This window comes from Prionailurus viverrinus, chromosome C2, assembly GCF_022837055.1.
Source record: "Prionailurus viverrinus isolate Anna chromosome C2, UM_Priviv_1.0, whole genome shotgun sequence".
Lineage (NCBI taxonomy): Eukaryota > Metazoa > Chordata > Mammalia > Carnivora > Felidae > Prionailurus > Prionailurus viverrinus.
The window spans coordinates 1,140,802-1,164,503 of NC_062569.1; the positions used below are offsets into that span (position 1 = coordinate 1,140,802).

The following is a 23,702-nucleotide window of genomic DNA, read 5'->3' on the forward strand; positions in this document are numbered from 1 at the left end:
GACAAGCGTGGTCTTTGTGGCGCACGGAAGACGGGTTGACCATCGCGCACTGATTGGGAGACGAGGGTGTGAAATGATCCCCACGTACCTAAAAAAACAAATGGTGAAAGTCGTTGGTAGTCTGTACTTAAGTTTTTTTTTTTTTCCTTTTTATTGTAGACCATATTCGTGGCTACTTCGGGGAAACAATTGCTCTTTACTTTGGATTTTTGGAATATTTCACTGTTGCCTTAATCCCCATGGCGGTCATTGGGTTACCTTACTACTTATTTGTGTGGGAAGACTATGACAAGTACGTGATCTTTGCCTCCTTCAACCTCATCTGGTCCACAGTGATCCTGGAAGTGTGGAAGCGTGGCTGTGCCAATATGACCTACAGGTGGGGGACACTTGTCATGAAGAGACAGTTTGAGGAGCCCCGGCCAGGATTCCATGGGGTCCTGGGTATCAATCCCGTCACCGGCAGGAAGGAACCTCTGTACCCCAGCTACAAGAGGCAGTTGCGCATTTACCTGGTCTCTCTGCCGTTTGTGTGCCTCTGCCTCTATTTCTCTCTGTATGTCATGATGATTTACTTTGACATGGAGGCCTGGGCCTTGAGTCTGCACGAGAAGAGTGGATCCGAGTGGACCAGTGTCCTGTTGTATGTGCCCAGCATCATCTATGCCATTGTGATTGAGATCATGAACCGCCTCTATCGATACGCTGCTGAGTTCCTAACTTCGTGGGGTAAGACTTGATGCCTGTATTTATGCCTTGTTTGCCTATCAGAAACGTTGCTTGGCTCATAGGATTCCTATCACTGCTACCTGGCAAAGCAGGGAGGTGTGGCTCTGGGTGCACTCTCGAGACTGGGGGCGGGGTTCGTCAGTTTTGTGGCTCTGTGTCTCTCAGCTCCTGGTTATCGTGGCACTCACTCAGTGTTAGTCACTGCACTCCAGGTGCCCGGCTGGCTCTTCGTCCGTGGTGTCTCATTTTCACCTCCTCAGGACGCCATGAAATGGAAGTTTGTTTGTCTTCAGGGATAAAGACACAGAGAGTTAGCAAGATTCAGACAAATTGTAGAGCCAGGCTAACCCAGACTCTGTGTCCAAAACCTGTGATCCCAGTGCCATAATTTGGTATTTTCCGCTGAGGATAAAGTGGATCGAATTACCTTCAGATACTTTGGCCAAATGAACAACGTTCACAGGACCGAGGGTGGCCATTGGCCTGCGTGTAGCGGGTACCCTTGTACGTATCTGTGGTAGAAGGAAGTGGTCGTGGTTTGAAAATGCTCTGGATAGGCCATTTGCTCTGGAGTTATTCACTCAAACAAGTAAATACGCAGTGCGATTTCCTACGAAGAAGTCTATGCCGTAATTTCATGGACCATAAAGATGTTTTAAGTTATTTTTGTCAGTCTTTTAGCAACTATTGTCCATGGAGTCCTTACCGTGTGCTGTTACTGGACTAAGGTTTTGTATTATTTATTGTCCCGACAGTGACCCTGGGAGAAGTGGGTATCCGCCTTGTTTTTGTAGCGAGGAGGCTGAGTATCGGGAGGCTCCGTGACTTGCCAAGGACAGACAGTGGCTGAATAGCTGAGTTGGGGTTCCAGTACAGGCGAGCCTCACACCGCCTCTCTGCAGGGTGACACTTCTCTTCAGGAGCGTCTTTGCCCTGCTGTCTGGGGGCCAGGACTGTGTCTCCTTTCCGTAGCTCGGGAGGGAATTTTGAGTTGCTCTTTAAGTGAATCCTTGTAGGGCACACGGACAGACACTTGATCGCCCTCTTCAGCGGTTGCGGTCAGTTTCACTGTGGCCACTTGTTCAGGGTCTTTTTCTGGGTGGCTGTCTGTGGGATCGTTTGCCAACACCTCCCATGATTCTTTGTTGCGGTAATACTTTAAGAAGAATTCCAGGGGCACCTGGGTGGCTCAGTGGGTTAAGCGCCCGACTCTTGATGTTGGCTCAGGCCATGATCTTACAGTTTGTGGGTTCAAGCCCCGTGTCAGGCTCCGCGCTCGGGATTCTTTCTCTCTCCACCCCTCCCCCACTCTCTCGTTTCTCTCTCAAAAATAAATAAATAAACATTAAAAAAAAAAATTTCAGAACACCGTGCTCTTGTCGTACCGTGGAAAATGTGTCCTAATCTTCATTTCTTCCTGTGCGATGTTCTTGAGGATAAGCGGCAGCCGCGATTGACAGTCTGGCACATCTACTCGCCGAGGCTCCGTTGCCTGATGTCTCTGCCTCAGCACATCTGCCTTTACCCCACGACAGCCCGCCATACCGCTTTCTTATCTGAGAGAAATTTCCTCTCCTGTTTCCTTTTGTAGAGAATCACAGATTGGAATCTGCCTACCAGAATCATCTAATTCTGAAAGTTTTAGTGGTGAGTAGAGTTTTTATGTACAAATCCATTTGGATTATGAAGCTTACGTATACTGGTGATACTTAGAAATATAAATATGAAAACTGGTTTCTAATTTAAGATATCAGGTGGTTAATATATTTTGTACAGGCAGGCAGGGTTAAGTGTGCTTACATGTATGTCAAATGCTCTTACTACGAAGACTTCAAGTATAGAAATTAGTAGGGTAGCCAATTTCTAGTTATTTAAAAAACGATTTCAGCACATTACAGACATGTTTCCTTTTCCTTTTGGTGACTGCTTTGCTTCACTATTTAACAATTCTCTCAGTTGCCCACAGTCTGTTTAGTGATGGACCATTAACTTTTTTTTCTTTTTTTTTCTTTTTTTTTTTTACTTTTTGAAAGAAATTTCTAAAGTCTGATAGGTTCCCAGCATGTTTTGGTGGGGGGGAGGGAGGAAACGGAGAGAAGGCGTAGTGTAACCTGCTTGCTGTTTGTGTAAAAGCTCACGCATTTTGCCCTTTTCCCACTATTACTATAAAAAAGAAGTACCAGCTTGGCAGCACTTGATTTATCAGGAGCTTACCGCAGCCATTGGTAGCATGACTGAGGATCGAGAAAGCCGTAGAAAGAGTCCTCTGACCTCTCGACTGGACCACAGTCCGTGTATCTTACTCCCAAGAAAGGGTTCCGGAGAAAAGAGTTTCTGTTCCAGCCAAGAAATCATTGTCAGAAGCTTGTTGTCTGGTTGTTCAGGCCTTAAGAGATCACAAAGCCCTGACAGGAAGGTGCTTAGGTTTATGGGAGTAGGTCTGATTATAGAGGCAAGTGTGGCAAATAAAATACAGCATTTTTTATAAATAGGTAATGCAAAACGAACAGTTTTAGCAGTTTGGACTTTAGAAAAGGGGCAAGCAGCCATGCATCTCTAAAAAGTCTTTGAAGGCCTCATTCTAGCACTGAGAGATTCTTGACGTGCAGAATGCTGGTGCCGTCTGGCTGGCCTGGCGTCTCTCCGTGGGGCCCGGTGGGCCAGGCCTTGCCGGGAAGGAAGCACATCCTTCGGCAACTCAGCGTTAGCGAGGAGTCCGGGTGGACCCCGTTGCCAGGTCCGCAGGGCTCCTCAAGTGAACGGGGGGTGGGGGGGTGGTCAGAGGTGAGGTGGGCAGGGAGCGAGCCCGCCCAGGCCATCCGGCTTGCCGGTGGGGGCTGGGAAAGGCTGGGCCTCGCTCTTCCTCTTCCGTTAGAATGTAGCGGAAATGTGCGGGTGCTCCGCTGTTCCGCTGTTCCCTCAGGCCGTGGGTCCCAGACCAGTTCGCTGTCCAAGCTGTTGGCAGCTGCCAGAGGTCTCCTCTGCTCGCCTCTTGCGGTATTTCCAGGGTTTCTGGATGTGCTTAGTGAGGAGGAGCAGGAGAAACAAGTCTGCCATCTGGTGAGGGCTGGAAGTCCCTCGTTGCATTGTTAATGCCGTATTTACAACTGTAATAAAGTACCGTAAAGCAGTGTGAAATGTTGCCGTCTTTTTCTTGGCAGTTCAACTTTCTGAATTGCTTTGCCTCCCTCTTCTACATCGCCTTTGTCTTGAGGGATATGAAGCTGTTGCGTCAGGTGAGTGTGAAAAGCAGGAAGTCTCAGTCTTGTAGGTTTCAGAGGTCCTTTCCTGTATTCAGATAACAATATTATTGTTATGGATAAAATCTGACATTTTGTATATTTCTAAGCCAATTCTAAGTGAAAAACCATTAGCAATTGCACTGTATATCGTACTCAACTGAAAACAAATTCGTCGAAGCTAACCAACTTGTAAAATTAATCATGCGGTACAGGAAAAACACATATATAGTTCATCTCAAAGCCTGTAAAAGCAATTCTAATGGAAAGTATTCCTTAATTGAAGTTTGTGTGTGTGTGTGTGTGTGTGTGTGTGTGTGTGTGTGTGTGTGTCAGAGTGAGAGGTGATTGATACAACCTTAAATAGGTCTTTCCCATTTCATTTTTAAATTGATATGTTGTTAACTTTTATAATTTTTTTTTTATTTTAGAGAGAGAGCACGAGTTGGGGAGAGGGGCAGAGGGAGAGAAAGAATTGTAAGTGGGCATGGAGTTAGGCATGGGCTCGATCCATGACCCTGGGATCATGACCTGAGCCCAAATCAAGAGTCAGATGCTTAACCGACTGAGCCACCCAGGTGCCCCAAGAGTCTCTTTTTTTAAACAGAAGATGAAGGACAAGGAGATAGGGGAGGACTTTTACAATAATGCACTTTTAATCCTAGCAAAGGTAGTATGTGATGGAAACACTCCTATCCATCTGGGGTAAGTGGAAATTGACACAGCACTTCTAGAAACGCCTAGGGCAGCTTTGCCAAGAACCACAGTCCATCCTCAGTAAGCCATCAGAGACAGGGCAAAGATTCGTGTACATACACAGGTATCCGAAGAGCAGCATTTGTAATAGTGAAGGTTGGGAACGATACAGTCAACAACAGTACGTGGGCTGCTTGTATTTTACATATGATTGGAAAGAAATATCCTAAGATGTTAGCAGAGGTTCCGTCATGGTTGTGGAATTATGGGTGGCTTTTTTACTACTTTCTAAGCTTACTACGATGAGGAGGGTATATTCATTTTATAAGTTTTTTGAAGTTTCGCCAAACCTTTTTATTTTTCAGAGTCGGCAATATCATTTAGATTATCATGTTGTAGCAAGGATGAGATGACAAAAAACAATTTCAAATTAAATTGTTCCCCTGCCAGCTCATTACTGATTTCATTTCTTATTATAATCTTATTTATAACTGATTTATTTCTTATTATAATCTTACTTATAACTTTTTGTATTTTAATGTGTTTTTCCTGTGGGAAAAAACAATAAATTAGAAACGTTATTCTAGCACCTCGCTTTTCTGATATTAGTTGTGATATTAATGGTATGTGATTTGTTGAAGATTCCATTTTATTTTTTGCATAATTATACACATACTGTGATTTTACTAAGCTACATTGTCAGATCTTACTTCTCTGCTTCTTTTTAGAGTCTGGCCACTCTCCTGATTACCTCCCAGATCCTTAACCAAATTATGGAGTCTCTTCTTCCTTACTGGCTCCAAAGGAAGCACCACGTGCAGGTGAAGAGGAAGGTGCAGGCTTTAAAAGCGGACATCGATGCTACATTGTACGAACAGGTTGTCCTGGAGAAAGAAATGGGAACCTATCTGGTAAGTGTGAATATTGCCGAATTAACCATTGAGTAAAAGCGAGTAGCAGTCAGGCACTGAGCTCCACAAGTGTGGACCCGCTCGCTGGCCCAGATGTGGCTACTTTGGAAGTGCTCTCCTGCCAGCGTCCGCGCCAAGAGCTCCTTCACCGTGAACGAGGGGGGACCGCGCCTTCGGTGTTGCGGCCCTCAATCTGAAGTTAAGCCTCACGACAGCAGGGGGCGGGTTTGGCCAGCCTCGTCGCTGCATCCCCCCCCCCCCCCCCCCCCAGGACGCCAGGCAACCCTTGCTGCAAAGCTGCCCCGGGCCGGCAGGCTGTGAAGAGGCCGCGTCCTGCTCACTCGCTGGGGCTGCTGCAGACTCCTGGGGGAGGCGGAAACCCGCCGCCGAAAATGGGGCGCCGCGCTGCAGAACCTTTCCGGTTTCCCTGAGTGGTGTGGGAAGTGTCCGTGGTTCCTTCTCGATCAAGACTTTCTGAGTTCCTTTGAGGAGCTGCACGCAGATCACTGCAAGGCTGGCCGCCTGTAACAACAGTGCAAGGAAGCACCCGGCTCGTGGAACCTGACCGTGTGTTCACGGGCGGGGGGCGTCGGGGTCGTGCGCCCTTCGGGTCCCGGTGTCCTGTGTCCTGTGTCCTGTGTCCTGCACCTTCCTGCGCGGTGCGGTCTGCTTCTCAGTGAGTTAGACCCTGCAGCGGCTCGGTCAGTGAGAGTCCGTTACCGTTCAACTCTCGTGGTCTTGTTTTCCGCCTTCGCGTGTCATCGGTTGACCCTCTTGGCCCACGTGCTCCTTCTTGTGTGCCCGCGAGTGTTACTTGGTGTGTTCATCTTGCGGACGTGTGTCTTCCCTCTCTGCTCGCTTCTTCCTGCTCGATCTTCACAGCTGCCCCAGGGGCCTCTGTGGCTTAGCCTAAAACCAGGGGTCTGTGGCCCCGGCTCCCACCTTGTGGGGACCTTGGGGGTTTTGCAGAGCCAGTCGACACAGACTGCAGGTCAGGGCGGCAGCTGTGGCTTTTTCAAGGACAGGGGACCACTGTTCTAGCCCCTGGTTTTGTAAACAGCCTAGCCCCAGTAATGCTTCAGGGGAGTAGGTGCCTTTGAATCCCTCGCCCCACAGGATACAGACGGAGCCACGTCCGTTGGCCTGCGGGCTGGAGTCGGGCCAGGCTCCCGCTTACCACCTTCGTTTTGTTCCGTTTCTCACCTGTGCAGCTGTTTTTCTGGTTTTTGCGTGGTGATACGCGTCTTGATGAAATATGCATATATGCACTAGCATTTTCTGTCAGTGCTGTCTGTGGGGGGGAGTGTGATTCAAAGCATACGCACGGCACACTTGGCTAGTAACACTGCTTATGTTTGTATGTGAAGCGTCAGAGAAAACACAGGCGTGCGAGGAAGGAGCACATTTGCACCTTGTGGTCGAAGGGCTGGCTGGCTGGGGCCTAAAACCTCAGTCTGTGTCTGACTCCTTTCCTTGCTTGCTCTGGGGAGCGGCATTTCTGGCCGTATTTGTTTTTCATCCTTCCCTTTCTGGTGGAGGCCGGACAAGCAGTCTTTCCCCTGAGCTCTCTCTTCTATCCCCTCCGCCTCTCCTCTCGTCTGCAAAGGCCCCTGTTCCCAGTGCCCGCCTGCAGCCGCCACATCTCCCGCTTCCCCGTCTCCCTGCCCCAGCCGTCGGCAGCCCTCCTGTCCCAAACCAGGCAAACCCGCACGCGCTCCTGCTGGCTGTGTCCTGTCTTTCCTGCCCCGGCGTCTTGGAATAATTATTTCATGTTGTCGTCTCTCCTTCCCCTCTTCTCTCCCTGTGGTCACTTAGAGTCAGCTCTCATCTCTTCTTTTTCTCTGAATTATTTGGACAGACGACATCATGCCCCCAAGTGCCCCAAACCAAATTCACAGTCTTCTCCAGACCAGTTTCCCCTCCTTTCCCCCTGGCTCGCTGACTCATATACAGTAGTTCAAGCAATAGGTCCCTCATCCAAGCAATTTTTTTTTATTTTTTATTTTTTAAAACCTACATCCAAATTAGCATATAGTGCAACAATGATTTCAGGAGTAGATTCCTTAATGCCCCTGACCCATTGAGCCCACAGCCCCTCTAGTAACCCTCAGTTTGTTCTCCATATTTGTGAGTCTCTTCTGTTTTGTCCCCCTCCCTGTTTTTATGTTATTTTTGTTTCCATTCCTTTATGTTCATCTGTTTGTATCGTAAATTCCTCACATGAGCAAAGTCATGATACTTGTCTTTCTCTAATTGGCTAATTTCACTTAGCCTAATACCCTCCAGTTCCATCCACGTAGTTGCAAATGGCCAGATTTCATTCTTTTTGATTGCCGAGTAATACTCCATTGTATATATGTATATACCACATCTTCTTTATCCATTCACCCACCGGTGGACATTTGGGCTCTTTCCACAGCTTGGCTATTGTTGATAGTGCGGCTATAAACATTCTCATCCAAGCAATTTTAATTCATCCAACAACTATATGCTACTAAGGTGACAACTGTCAGAATCTGAGACCTCACCTTTTTGGCATCTCATGACATCTGGTAACACCTTGGTGAAGGACGGTAAGGTGAGCGTTGCTTTTCCCGTGTTAATAGCAGGCAGTTGAAGCTCTCTGCTGTTAATCCCTTGGTGACTGAATCAGGAACAAGATTCAAGGCTTTGCTTTTCCAGTTCGGAACCTGTCGTTCAGCCTGGGCAGGAAGCAGTGCACTCGCTTCTCCTGCAGGCCCCGGGTCTGTGAGCGAGCGCTGCGGTTAGCGGTGCTGCTCCTTGACTTGCTCGAGGGGCTGGGGTCCTGGGCGATCTGACACGCTCCCTCCTCACCGCCTGCACATCCCCCTCTACTCTCTCCATGGAGCGACAGTCCGGTATTTGCTATTTCAACTCTCTGCGTGTGTTGGGAGAGGGGACATGCTTCTGGGTCACATTTGATCTAGACCACTGTTTCCTACGTGCTGATCCTTCCCTCTGGGTGTATTTTTCTCCACACTGAAGTCAGCGAACTTAGAATTGTATTCTCTGTAAAGCTCATCCTGGCTGCTACACGTGAATCTAAAGTAATATTATCAAGTTTTGGGAAGAAAGACAATTTGACTGGAACACAAAAATCGTTATAAAAGTAATACTTGTTTAGGCACAATGGGAAGCTTGGATGATGCAGGACAGAGTGAAAAGTAAGGAAAAAGGAAACCTCCATAAGGGCCCCCCTGGGGGTAATCCGCCGGTGTCTTTCGGGCCTGCTGCTCCCGCCAGGGCTAAGGCCATGGGTGCCTCGGGTCTGCATTGTGCTGCCCCTGCCCTGCGAACTCCCGGATCCTGCCCGACTGCACAGCTGCGTGACTATGACTTTTCGTGATGAGTCGCCACACCGTAAACGAGCTGCCTTCTAGTGAGCTAGACATTAAGAGACTTGCTAAAACCGTAAACGAGTGCCACTCTCTACACTGAATGTTTTTGTCTTGGAAAATGCAATTATTTTTCAAGCAGTATCTCATTGATGTTAATGTTTTTGTGTAAGCGAATCAATGAGAAATATTTTTTACGGTGTTGAATTTTAATTTCAAATAGGTAAATATCACGAGGTAGACTCCGTAAACAAAAAGTCTTTGCTGTCCTCAGTCATTTTTGAGAGTTTAGGGCTGCAGAGACCAGAAGGCTTGAAAACTGCAGGTCTGGAATAGCCCCTTGCTTTTTTCGTTCTTCGGGGCGTTGGCTCGTTGTGAAGCCAGCGTGTCCCATGGTTTCCCCACGAGATTCCAGTTTAGCGATTCTGGGAGAGCACCTTCCGTCGCACCCCACCCGGAGCTGTGACGTCAGGCTGCCCCGCGCCTTGTCGGATCCGTTGCTTGACCTGGGGCTGGGCTCGTGGCAGGGACGGAATTGCTCTTTGGAAGGAGTAAGTGACCTGCTGGTAGATATTTTGAGACTTCCGGTTTCCTGTCATTGGTAGCTCTTTCAAAAAGTTCTAAATTGTTGCTGTTAGATGTGAATGCTGTTGATTTTTGTATCTTTTTACCCAGCAACCTTGATGAACCCTCCCATTTTTTTTCTAATCCATTTTCTTGGGTTTTCTTGGGTTTTCTGTGTAGGCAGATATTTCAGCTATAAAAAAATGGCTGTTTTCTTTCTTCCTTCATCTGTACAGTTTTTATTATCTATTGGACTCATGAATATGTTCAGTATAATTTGGACAGAAGTATTTACAATAGGAATCTTTCTCCAGCTCCTGACTTTTTTTTTCTTTTTTGGTCTCCTCACCACTGAGTGTCAACATTTATCCCATGTTCTTGGTAGGTAGCTTATCAGTTTAAAAATGTTCTTTTCCTTACTTGCGCAGAGTTTGTATTGTGAAAGATGTTACATTTTATCAAGTTCTTCGTTTGCTTCTGTTGAGATTATCGTATTAAGATTTAATATTCTCCTTTACACTAATAAGTTTCCTTTTTTTTTTAAAATATGAGTATTTATTGTCAAATTGGTTTCCATACAACACCTAGTACTCATCCCAACAGATGCCCTCCTCAATGCCCATCACTCACCTTCCCCTCCCTCCCACCCCACTCGTAAATTTCCTAATGGAACATCTGCTGAAGTGGTTAACTCTTCTTGCTCACTATTTTTAAATATGCATTGTCACGTTGAATATGTCAGTATTTATTTAGGGTTAAGTGCCACTGTCTAATAATTTTTCTTTCTCTGTTGCTGAAGTCACTGTCCCCATGTCATTTATCATGGTAATTCTTAGCGAGCATTCAATATAATATTGAATAAGGAACAGTTTTAGGAGAAAAATGGTCAGCTCCTAGTGTCTGTGTGCTGCTTGTGGCCTTAAATATAGTACTTTCTTTCCTTGTTGTATACTCAGCGTAGGGAACTCATAGACCTGTTTCTGCCCGGCTGGTTTGAGGATCTTTGTTTCCATTCATCTAGTAAATAGATACATAAAATTAGTTATGACTTCACAGAAATACCACAGTGTTCTTCGTGACTGCTTTGTTCTTACATTTTGTAAGTTTGTCTTAGTTGGTCTTTGCTAACTTGTAGCTAATCGGGTAGACTGCATCTTGGTTAAGTATTTTTATTTTAGTATGCAATTATTTACATTGTTGAATTTGCATTTTTTTCTCCTTGCTTTTGGAGTGCGTCCCTAGTTTGCTAAATTTACTGACTCCAAAGTGCTCAGTGTAAAAGTCCTGATAAAGTGTTAGCGTGTGTGTGCTATGCTCAGTCCCTGCGTGAGATGGAGGCAGAATGCATAGTGCGCTGCTGTGCAGACAAGGGGCCCCCTCGTGTTGTATGCTAAAAATGCCAGGCCTGAGCATGCCTTCTGGAGGCTGCCCATTGGCACACGGGAGGATTTGTCTACACAGCTCTGCAGAGGCTCTATCTTGTACATTCTGATCTGAAACAGCAGTTTTGAAAGCCGAGCATAGGCTATCAGGATTTCTCAAGACCCAATTGTGGTAAAAATGGTGTGACAGCTAAGGTTTTTTTTACTCTGCTCTTGATTTCTACGCTTTTCAGAGAAGTGGATTGATGCTATACCGCTGGGTGTATTTTGGAACCAACACAGTGTATGGAAATACTTTCCAGAGCCAGATGCTTCCAGAGAGTCGTTGAGAAACTACTCACCGCTGAATCCCCCACTGAGCCCCAACCCGCCAGCTCTGGAGGCACGTGTGAACCTTGAAAACAGCCAGAGCGGAGTCCCTGGGTTCGTGCTTTGTCCTCACACCCAGGCCGTCTGAAAGCACGCTCTGCCGTTCCCAGTATTCTGTACCTAGGTTTGGGCGTTTTCTGCCGGAAGTAGAATCTGACTTCCACTGCAGCTCAACTAGTGAGCCTACTGTGCGCGTCTTGGTGAAAGACGGACTCTGAGATACATTAACAATAATTACAATAATTCATTTTATTAAATTTTTTTTCCAACGTTTATTTATTTTTGGGACAGAGAGAGACAGAGCATGAACGGGAGGGGCAGAGAGAGAGGGAGACACAGAATCGGAAACAGGCTCCAGGCTCTGAGCCATCAGCCCAGAGCCCGACGCGGGGCTCGAACCCACGGACCGCGAGATCGTGACCTGGCTGAAGTCGGACGCTTAACCGACTGCGCCACCCAGGCGCCCCAACAATAATTCATTTTAGAGAATATTGCTTTAAAATATTGTGACATACATTTTTATTAAGCTGGCGTGGTTCTTGCCCGTGCAGTGGATGATCATGAGGAGGCCCGAGGATGCCGAAAGCCGGCGACATGGCCTTCGGCATCCTGAGGGCTGGCTCTGTCGCTCAGTCGCTGCGCGGCACAGAGAACTGCTCCTCTCGGGTCAGAATAAGCACGTGTTGTGAACAGCAGGCCTCCACTGAGGAGTGAGGGGTTGGAGTGCTCGTCGCCTGGTCCTATAGAGTTTTGGTGACGTCATTCAGGTGGCCAGTGGGGGTCACCGATGCCCAGGCAGCCTACTTCAGTGAAGGCTTCTTTGCCCAGTCGTTATAAAGATCACGAAATAACCCACCTCGTACTGTTTATGTTTCTCTCCCACCAAGTTGAAGGTATGTGATGACTGTTTTCCCTTTCTTCCTTTGGACTACACCTTTTAAAATGTTGTTAGACAGGTTTTTAACCATAGTTTGAAAGGGATTTCTTTATGTTTCTATGGTTTCCCTTGCTTTCTGCTGTGGATTTCTTTCTCTGGCCTCTTTTGTATATTTGCTACTTCTGTTAGGGTGACTCTTGAGAGCTCCCTTATGACTATCAGCTTTTTTTTTGTTTCCTTTTTTTTTTTAAATTGGGATATAATTCACATACCATAAGATTCACTGTTTTGAGTGTACAGTGTAATGATTTTTAGTAAATTCACAAGGTTTCACAGCAATCACCGCTACTTCCAGAACATTTCATCATCCCCGAAAGAAACCCCACACCCAATAAGCAGTCCATCCCTACCCCAGTCTCTGGCAAGCATCAGTCCACATTCTGTCTCTGTAGGTTTGCCTCCTGCGAGCACGTCATGGAAATGGAATCATACGGTCCGTGATCTTGTGTCTGGCTTCTTTCGCTAAGCATAACGCTTTCAAGGCTCAGTCCACAATACAGCCTGTATCGTACTTCGCTCCTTTTTATGGTCGAGGGATATCCCGTTGTATGGATATGCTACATTTTATTTGTTCGTTCATCGGTCGATAAACATTCGGAACAAGTTGTTTCCACTTTTTGGCCATTAGGAATAAGGCTGCTGTAAACATTTGTGTGCAAGCTTTTGTGTGAACGTACGTTTCTTACGAACATCCATTGGTTACCGTAGGCTAGGTCATATGTTCACTCTGTGTTTCGCTTTTTGAGTAACTGCCAGAGTGTTTTCAAAGGCAGTGGTACCATTTTATATTCTCGCCAGCCATATAGGAGGGTCCCGTTTTTCCCACCTCTCTGTCAACACTTGTCATTTTTCACCTGTCAGCAGTAGCCCCACTTACTACACGTAAAATGGTATTTCGTTGTGGATTTGATTTGCATTTTCCTAATGCCTAAAGATACTGACATCTTTTCATGTGCTTTTTGGCCATTTGTAGATCTTCTTTGGAGAAATATGTATTCATATTCTTTGCCCATTTTTCATTCAGTTACCTTTTTATTATTTCATTGCAAGAGTTCTTCGTATAGCCTGAATATAAATTTCTTATCAGGATGTGATTTGCGAATATGTCCTCCCATTCTGTGGGTTAGCTTTTTATTTTCATGAGTGTCCTTTGATGCACAGGTTTTTAACTTTGATGGGAGTCAAATTTCTCTCTTTTCCGTTGCTTATTCTTTTGGTGTCCTCTCTGAGAAACCATTGCCTTATCTGAAGAGAGGAAGATTTACTTCTGTATTTTCTTCTAAGAATTTTATGGGCTTAGCCCCACGTTTAGGCCTGACCCCTGTTGAGTTGAGTTTTGTAGGTGGTGTGAGGACACAGTCCGGAACCATTCTTTTACACGTGGATGTCTAGTTGCCCGAGCACCATTTGTTTAAAAAAATGATTTCTTCCTTCATTGAATGATCTTCGCACATTTGTTGAAGCCCGCAAGACTGGGGCGCCTGGGTGGTTAAGTGGGGCTCAGTGGGTTAAGTGTCCGACTCTTGGTTTGGGCTCAGGTCATAATCTCGTGACTTTGTGGTTTGAGCCCCACATCGGGCTCTGCCCTGGCAGCATGGAGCCTGCTTGGGATTCTCTCTCTTCTCGCTCTCTCTGCCCCTCCCCCACTTGCACTGTCTCTCTCTCTCTCTCTCTCTCAAAATAGATAAATAAACTTAAAAAAAAGAGAAAAGAAAATTGTACGACTAAAGACACATGGATTTGTTTCTGGACTCTCAGTGCGATTCCATTGACCTCTGTATGTCTGTCCTTATGCCATTCCTACAGTGTCTTGATTACTGTAGCTTTGTAGTGGGTTTTCAAATCAGGAAGTGCGATTTCTCTCTGTCCTTTTTCAAGATTGTTTGGCTCTTCTGGGTCTCTTTAATTCCTTATGGTTTTAGGATTAGCATATCCATTTCTTTTTTTTTTTTTTTTTTTTTTAATGTTTTTTCAACGTTTATTTATTTTTGGGACAGAGAGAGACAGAGCATGAACCGGGAAGGGGCAGAGAGAGAGGGAGACACAGAATCGGAAACAGGCTCCAGGCTCCGAGCCATCAGCCCAGAGCCCGACGCGGGGCTCGAACTCCCGGACCGCGAGATCGTGACCTGGCTGAAGTCGGATGCTTAACCGACTGCGCCACCCAGGCGCCCCTCCATTTCTTTTAAAAATGCAGTTGAAATTTTGATTGATTGGGATTGCACCGAATCTATTCATCAATTTGGGGAGTATTGCCATCTTAACAATACTAAGTTTTCTAATCCGTAAACATGGAATGTCTGTCCATTTGTTTAGGTCTTTTTTTAATTTCTTTCAGCAATGATTTGTGGGTTTCACCATACAAATCTCACCCTGTTAAATCTATTACTATGTGTCTTATTTTTGATAATATTGTAAATGAAATTGTTTTTTAAATTTCATTTTCAGTTTGTTTGTTGCTGGTTTATAGAAATATCATTGGCTTTTGTATATCGATCTTATATCCTGCAGTTTATTATTAAATCATTTATAATTAGACCTAATAATCTTTTGGGGGGTTCTTTAGAGGTTTTTCATATATAAGGTCATGTCCTCTGCAAACAGGATTTTTTTTTTCTTGTTCTCCATGGCTCTCATTTCTTTCCTTGCCCTCCTTTCCTTCCTGGTAGAACCCCAAGGATAGTGTTGAATTGAATAGAAGAGTTCAGAGCAGACATTTGTGTCTTGTTCCTGATCTTAGGTGGGACCCTTCCAGTTTTTCACCATTAAGTGTGATGTTAGCTGGGGTGTTTTGTAGATGCAGTTTACCACTTTGAGGAAATTCTCTTCTGTCACTCATTTGTTGAGTGTTTTTATCATGAAGGGGTATCAGATTTTGTTTTTGTTTTTGTTTTCTGTATCTATTGAGATGATTGTATATAGTTATAGAAAGTATACATTTATATGTTATGTACATTACTGTGCTACATATAAAACTTTGTTGTGTCTATTTATTTGCTTTTGCTTGCTTTAGATTTAGTATACTATTCTTTCTCTAGATTTTTAAGGTGAAAATTTCAGTTGTTTTGAGATCTGCCTTTTTTTTTTTTTAATGAAGCATTTATACCCATGAACTTCCCTTTGAGCACTGTTTTCACCACATCCTTTAAGTTTTGATATGTCGTGTCTTAATTTTCATTCATCTCAAAGTATTTTCTAATTCTTCTTGTGACTTCTTCTTTGACTCATTGGTTTTTTAGGAATATGTCGCTTAATTTCCATTCAATATGAATTTCCCAAATTTCCTTCTGTTACTGATTTCCACTTTCATTCCACTGTGGTCAGAGAAGATACTTTGTATGATTTTTAAGCCTCTTGGGTTTGTTGAGAATCGTCTTACGGCCTAACATCTCATCTATCCTGAAGACTGTTTCGTGTGCACTTGAGAAAAACGAGCATTCTGTTGTCGTTGGGTTGAGTGTTATATAGATATTGACGTGGGGCCGCAAGCAAATGGTCAAGAAAGAATTCTTGAGACATTTTCGGTGCAAAAAGGTGCTTTTATTATAGCACGGGGACAGAACTCGGGCAGAAAGAGCTGCACTTGTGCTGTATGAAGCTGGTGGTCGTCTGCTTAGTGCTGAAGGGGGAGAGGACATGCAGGGAGTATCAGATCATAAATGTTTCTTCAAGTTTCTATTAATAAAACTACTTCTGCAGCATTTCTCGAGTGCTCATCATTCAGTTCGATAGTAATTGGCGATCCGCACAGGTAGTCACGAGACCCTTTGAGAACGTAGCAAGCAGCACTTAATTTGGCCCTTAATGAAAACTCTGCAGGCTGTAGGTCAGCCTGCTGGACTAGAAGTGAACATTTCCCTGCTTCTGTCCCTCATCAGATGTCTGTTCGGTCGCTGTTTCCGTGTTTGGGCGTGCCTTCAACCCTAAACCAGGAAGTTTAAAATTCTGCCTTGCCGTTCACTTTCTGCCTGTGCAGAGCCCCAAGGTCAGTCAGAGGTGAGATCCTCGAGCCTTCTGTGCTGTTTCCTGGGATGATGCGTGGATCCTTTGCACGTGCCGCGTCTTCTAGATCCCCAGGAAAATGTTGGAGTTCAACCAACCCCCTGTGGCTATTTCATTCCTCAGCTTGTCCTTTTGAGCTCCCTGGCTAGTCTCCTGTTTGCCCCCGCTGCTACCCATTGCCTCAGGCAGACCAGTGTTTAAAAATTCTCCTCACTTACTCAGGGGGAAGCCCTCAGCACTGGAAGAGACTCAGTGAAGTTGAATAAAGACAAGCCTTTTGAGCGGAATCTTGTAGGTTACCACTAACCAGGCCAGATAATGACTTCCCTCTGGGAATGAGGCTCTCTTTCCCAGATCTCCAGCCCCAGTCTGCTGCTCCCTTCCCGTCCTGGTGGTGCATGCTGGGTTTTTTCAAGGTTGCTGCAGAACTGGGGAGCAGAAGATGAGATGAGAAGAAGTTAAAATGCCAGACGATCGAGCTGTTTTTCATGACTCTGTGCCACCAGAATTGCTGCAAGCCTTTGGTGGACTTCCAGAGCACTTGAAAAATTGGCCCTGGCACGTTTTGCCCTTTTGTTGTTGGTGTTGATTTTATGGAGGGGCAAACTTCTGGAGGTCATCGCTACGTTCATTGGCATCACCACCATCCGTTTTCTGATGGGGGGTCAGGGACTGAGGTTCTGGGGAACCCATGATGTGAGCGGGCAGTCATGTAAGGTTTCTAATAGTGATGTCGGATCATTTCTTTTTACTTGGTTAAAAGCAAACATCTTTAGCTTTGCTGTTGTTTGTTATGTAATAATTCAGTGATTTGGCACAATGCAATGAGGAGCTAAATCGTTTTTTTCATTCTTTCGGGGACTTAAATACAAAATTGCTTTTGAATTTATGTAAATTCTGTTGTTGACAAGAAGAAATTGGGAGGAATTCTAAGATTGCTTTTTGGTTGGAGGCTGGTGCCTTGGATGGTATTGCAAAGTGTTGCTGTCATTATATAATATTAAAACAATTCCTGTTTTTTTCTTGTGGTTTACATTTTCAGGGTACCTTTGATGATTACTTGGAGTTATTTCTTCAGTTCGGTTATGTGAGCCTTTTCTCCTGCGTCTACCCATTAGCAGCTGCCTTTGCTGTGTTAAATAACTTCACTGAAGTTAATTCGGATGCCTTAAAAATGTGCAGGGTCTTGAAACGTCCATTCTCAGAACCTTCAGCCAATATTGGTGTCTGGCAGGTAATTATTTGAGAAAACATGATTCCTTTGGGGGAAAAAATAGCAAAATGGGCCATTATGACTAAAAACAAAGGTGCTAAGGAGAAATTTGAGAAATTTAGTTTATTTTTTATTTTTATTTTATTTCATGTTATTTATTGCCACAGACTGTGTTGTGTCACTTCAAAGAGTCATTTACTTTTTCTGGGCTTTGCTTTCCTTGTTTTGAAAATTGGGGATGGGGTGGGGGAGGTAAATTATAATTTCTGTGACCCCTTTCAGATGTAAAAATTCTGATAGTTTTCTAGGAAAGTAGCCATGTGGGACTTGACTCACTGAGTGATGATGAGGCCCTCCCCACTTCTGTGTGGGTTGCAGATCACGTCGGGAGTCTGACTTCACCCCTACCCAGCAATAATGAGGTTCCTTTTCCAGTTTCTGCTGGGGTGGTTTCAGATAAAGCCTAATGGAGAGTCAGGCCTTCTGCCGCCACCCAGAGACCACGTGGGAACGTGGGAACACACACGAGGCACTTGTATTCGTCCTAGCAGAAGAGGTATCCGTGGGAAGGTCTGGCGGGAGACCAGAGTTCTGGCCCCAGTCCCGCAATAGGAAGGACCCCACCCTCCATGCTGGGTGTCAGTGGTATCCAAATGGGTAACCTAACGAGGTGTTGCCCCTGCTTTGCCTGCTAGAGTGGTGTTAGAGGAACCAACTGAAACAAAAGCTTTAAATAAATTGTAGAATCTAACACCTAAAATGTCCAGGTTTCTATTTAAACAGTCATCATACCAGGAACCAGGATGAACCAAAAAGAAAAAAGGGGCGGTCAGTAGATGCCACCATCAAGGCGACAGATATTAGAAATATCGGACAGACTTTAAAGCAGCCTTTATCAAATGAATATACCTCAAACAGACAGAAAAATAGAATATCTCAGCAAAGAAAGAGAAGACATAAAAGAGAGGCAAATAGATATTTTAGAAGTGGAAAATATAACTAAAATAAAAAGCTTAGTGGATGGCGCTGTAGCAGAATGGAAGAAATAGAGGAAAGATCAGAAACTGGAAGATAGAGAATAGAAATGATTCAATCTGAACAGCAGAGAAAAAATAGACTGACAAAGTAAATATAACCTCAGAGACCTGTGTGACCGTAACAAAAGATCTAACATTCCTGTTTTCAGAGTCCCAGAGGGAGCGGGGAAAGGAGGGGCTAAAAAAGGCCTGAAGTAGTAAGTCCAAGACTTTTTCATTTGGCAAGAGACCCAAAACTACAGACTCAAGAAATTGAGTGAATCCCAAACAGGATCGGCCCCCCAAAGTTCGTGTCCAACACACGATAATTAAACATATGAAAACTAGAGACAAAAAAACTTGAAAGCACCAAGAGAGAAATGACGTGTTGTCTTTGGAGGAACACAATTAGAATGATAGCCAGTTTCTCATCGGAAATAACGGAGGCTGGAAGAAAGCAGCATGGTATTTTCCAAGTGCTGAAAGAAAAGTAGTGTCAGTACAGAATCCTGTATTCAGAGAGAATATCCTTCAAGAATGAAGGGCAGGGGGGCTGGGTGGCTCAGTTGGTTAAGCATGGACTCTTGATTTCAGTTCAGGTCGTGACTTCACGGTTCGCGTCAGGCTCTGCTCTGACAGCCTGGAGCCTGCTTTGGATTCTCTGTCTCCCTTTTTCTCTACCCCGCCCCCTGCTCGCTCTCTCTCTCTCTCTCTCTCTCTATCAGGTCGTGACTTCACGGTTCGCGTCAGGCTCTGCTCTGACAGCGTGGAGCCTGCTTTGGATTCTCTGTCTCCCTTTTTCTCTACCCCGCCCCCTGCTCTCTCTCTCTCTCTCTCTCTCTCTCTCTCTCTCTTTCTCAAAAATGACTAAATAAATAAACTAAAAAAAAAAAAAAAAAAAAGAATGAAGGGGAAATCAAGACACTCTCAGATGAAAGAAAACTAAGAGAATTTGTTGCCAGAAAATCTATGCTAAAAGAATAGCCACTTTATTGATGGATTGATTTTTAAATGCTTATTTATTTTGAGAGAGAGTGAGCAGGGGAGGGGCAGAGAGAGAGGGAGAGAGAGAATCCCAAGCAGGCTCCACACTGTCAACGCAGAGCCCAATGCAGAGCTTAATCTCATGAACCATTAGATCACGACCTGAGCCGAAATCAAGAATCAGGTGCTTCAGTGACTGAGCCATATAGATACCCCTTAAAAGAATAGTTTAAAAAATTTTTCTAAACTTGAGGAAGTGATAAAAGAAGGGACCTGGGACTGTCAGGAAGAAAAACCATGGAAAGCAAAAATACGAATAAACATAATTAGACTTTCCTTCTCTCTCTCTCTCTCTCTCTTTTTTTTTAATGTTTATTTATCCTTGAGACAGAGACAGAACATGAACAGGGGAGGGGCAGAGAGAGAGAGGGAGACACAGAATCTGAAACAGGCTCCAGGGGAGGGGCTGAGAGAGAGGGAGACACATATTTCTGAGACAGGCTCCAGGCTCTGAGCTGTCAACACAGAGCCCGACGCGGGGCTCGAACCCACGAACCGTGAGATCATGACCTGAGCTGAAGTCGGAGGCTTAACAGACTGAGCCACCCAGGCACCCCAGACTTTCCTTCTCTTAAGTCTTTAAAGTTACGTTTGACAATTGGAACAAAAATTGTAACACTATCTGATGATTCTAAATATATGCAGGGAAAATATTAAGATATTTTACAGAATGGTAAAGGGAGGTGAGGTTTCTGTACATCCTTCAGACTGATAAATGGTGACACAAGTAGACTGAACATATGTAGATGGTCCCCAACTTACAACGGTTCAGATTATGGTTTTTTGGCTTTACAGTGGCGTGAAAGCGATATGTATTCAGTAGAAACCATACCTCAAATTTTGAATTTGGATCTTTTCCCAAGCCAGTGGCATGCAGTATGATCCTCTCTCGATGTTGGGCAGCAAACCACGGCTCCCAGTTAGCCACACAGTCACGAGGGTAGACAACTGATACACTTAGAACAATTCCATACCCACACAACCATTCTGTTTTTCCCTTTCAGTACAGTGTTCAACAAATTACAGGAAATACTCAGTACTTTAGTATAAAATAAGCTTTGTGTGAGATGATTTTGCCCAGCTAGCTGTAGGCTAATCCGAGGGTTCTTAGCACATTTAAGGTGAGCTATGGGTTCAGCTCTAATTCAGTAGATTAGGTGTAGTAGGTCCATTTTTGTCCTACAATATTTGTAACTTACCCTTTTGGAACACAACTCCTAAGTCAAGGAAGATCTCTTTCTCTCTCTCTCTCTCTCTCTCTCTCTCTCTCACACACACACACACACACACACACACACACACAGTAATATGCATAATCAATTGCCAAGAAGGCATAGCAGGCTTAGTGTGTGCACAATGAACAACAGTGGTTTAAAATACGTGAACCAGAAATTTATAGAACTGGAAGGAGAAATCGACAAACCCACAAGTATAGCTGGAGACTTCAACACGCATTTCTCAACAGTTGGTAGAACAAGAGCTAGGAAGTCAGCAAGGATATAGACGGGCTCACCAATACCACCACCATCAGGTAACAGAATCAAATCCATATTACAGAGCACTCTGCTCAGCACTTGTAGAATACACATTCAAGTGCTTACAGAGCATTCATCCTCGGGCAGAACACAAACTTTAAACATTTTAAAGAATTGAAATCATGTATAGTATGTTCTCTGACTCTAGTGGAATCCAACCAGAAATCAGCAGGAGAAAGATAACAGGAAAGTCTCCAAACACTCGAAAACTAAATGCATGGTTTTCTTGAGAAAGAAAGAGAAAGAGAAGGGCATGAGTGAGGGAGGGGCAGTAGGAGAGGAAGAGAGAGAGAATCTTAAGCATGCTCCATGCCTAGGCTGACATGGGGCTTGATCTCACCACGGTGAGATCATAACTTGAGCTGAAATCAAGAGTCAGTTGTTTAACCAACGAGCCACCCAAGCGCCCCCAAATGCACGTTCCTTAAATAATGATGGGTCAAAGAGAAAGTTTCGAGTAAATTCAGAAGACATTGAACTGAATGAAAATGAAAGTACAACGTATCAAACAGCTAAAGCAGTGCCGACAGGGAAATTTGTAGCACTGAATGCATACACTAGAGAAGAGGAAAATATCTCAAACAATAATCTAAATGCCTACCGGGAAACTAGAAACAAAGCACAAAAGAAACCCAGAAGAAACAAAGAAAATAATAAAGATAAGAGTACAGTTGGATGAAATGAAAAACAAAAATAATAGAGAAGATTACTGAAAAGAGTTGGTTCTAAAGATCAATATAGTTGACAAGATAACCAATATAAAAATAAAACAGCAGGTACCACTACAGACCCTTAAAGTACCAAAAGTATTGAAGGGAATATTATGAGCAACTCTGCACATATAAATTTGACAACTTGGATCATTTCCTCCAAAAATACAAACTACCACAACTCACCCAATACGAAATAGATAGATAATTTGAGTAGCTCTGTAATTATAAGGAAATTAAATTTGTAATTATACATTTCCAAAAAAGAAATACATTGGCCCAAATGATTTCACTAGCAATTTCTAAGAATGAACCCCAATTTTACACAATTTCTTCCAGAAAACAGAGGAGGAGGGAATGTTTCCTAATTCATTTTATGAAGGCTAGTATCAGTGTAGTAGAAAACCAGAGTGCGAGACAGGAGAACAACAAACCAACATCCCTTGTGAGTAAATGGACAAAACACCTTAATAAACTATTAGCAGACTGAATTCAGCAATCTATAAAAAGAAGTGTATACCATGACAAGTGGGATTTAGTCCAGGGATGCCAGCCTGGTTTAATATTAGAAAATTAATCTGTATAATCTGCCATTTAATAGTTTGAAAAACTGCATAGTTGTATCAACCAATAATATCAAGCATTTGTGAGAGTCCAACATTCCTTTTTGAGAACTCTCACAAAAATAGAAATGGGGGTGTTTCTTCAACTTGATAAGGGACATCTATTTTTAAAAAAAATCTAAAGCTAACATCATACTTATTGGTGAAAGATTGAATGCTTTCCTTCTAAAATTAGGAACAAGGCAAGGGTGTTCACTCTTGCTACCTTTATCGGACATGGTACTAGAAGTTCTAAGTAGCCTGATAAGGCCAATGATATCTCTGGTTTACCCACTAGCTGACCTCAGGTGCGTGAGCAAATCCAGTCAAAGTCAGCTGAGACCAGAAGAATTGCCGAGACGAGCATATCCTAAATTGTCCACCCACAGAATCATGAGCTAAATAAATGGCTGTTTGAAGCCAGAGTTTGGGGTGGTTGGTTATGTAGTAATAGCTAACTGATAAAGGAAGTCTCAGTATTCAATACATATCAATTCTCCTTTCATTTACAAATTGACCTACAAATTAATTTACAAATGGAGCACTACGCCAGCCCAAGGTTTTCTTTTAAGCCGGTAAATGTATTGTCACATTCACAGGGAGAAATGAATGAAATAGAAGAACAAGAAAGCTATAAAGAAGAACAGGGACACTTACCATGTATTAAAACTTGTTACATAACTTCCGTTATTAACGTGGTGTGGTCCTGGTGCATCAGTAGACAGTCAGACCAGTTAAACAGAAGAGTAAGTCCAGAAATGGATTATGTGGTCTATGTGAAGTCTCAGTTCAGTGGGGGAAATGATTGTCCACTAATAGCATTGAGATAACCAGGTCTCCAGATAGGGGGGAAAGTTTGCTCTTCTAATGTTAAAAGAAGACCAGGCAAGACACAGAATGGGAGAAAAAATACACAATACGTATGTCTGCCAGAGTACTTGTGTTCAGATTAAGAAACTCTTACAATTCAGTAAGACATTTCAGCCTTTGGAAACAAGGACCATGATTTGAAGAAGTACTTCACCAAAAAACATATGTGAATGGCCAGTGAGCTCATGAAAAGATTTATAATTAGTTACCGGGAAAATGCAAATGAAAACCAGAAGATAGCACTACATACCCAGTTTAAAATGAAGATCCGTGGTGTGAACGTTGGCCATGATGTGTAGTAACTGCAACTGTCATACTTTTCTGGCGAGGATGCGTCATGGTGCAGTCGCTTTGCAGAATGAGATGGAAGTTTGTTAAAAAGTTGAACGTACACCTGCCATACCCTCAGCACATCGGCTCCTAAATATCCAGGAGAAATGAGAGAACGTGAACATTTCAAGATGCACGCATGTGTCTACAGTAACTTCCTTCAGAGTAGTCCAAAACTGGAAACAACCCAGGGTTCC

At 44.0% G+C, this 23,702-nt stretch overlaps 1 protein-coding gene across 6 annotated transcripts in view; it reads left to right on the top strand.

Moving 5' to 3' along the window:
• The window catches only part of ANO10 (anoctamin 10), a 270,273-nt gene that overhangs the window by 91,786 nt on the left and 154,785 nt on the right, over nt 1-23,702 (top strand). For all 6 annotated transcript variants that reach the window (XM_047875024.1, XM_047875022.1, XM_047875021.1 and 3 more), the window contains 5 exons: nt 160-729; nt 2,321-2,376; nt 3,891-3,965; nt 5,393-5,575; nt 17,228-17,419. In XM_047875024.1, coding sequence (XP_047730980.1) covers nt 160-729; nt 2,321-2,376; nt 3,891-3,965; nt 5,393-5,575; nt 17,228-17,419 — 1,076 coding nt within the window. The remainder of the gene's footprint in view (nt 1-159; nt 730-2,320; nt 2,377-3,890; nt 3,966-5,392; nt 5,576-17,227; nt 17,420-23,702) is intronic.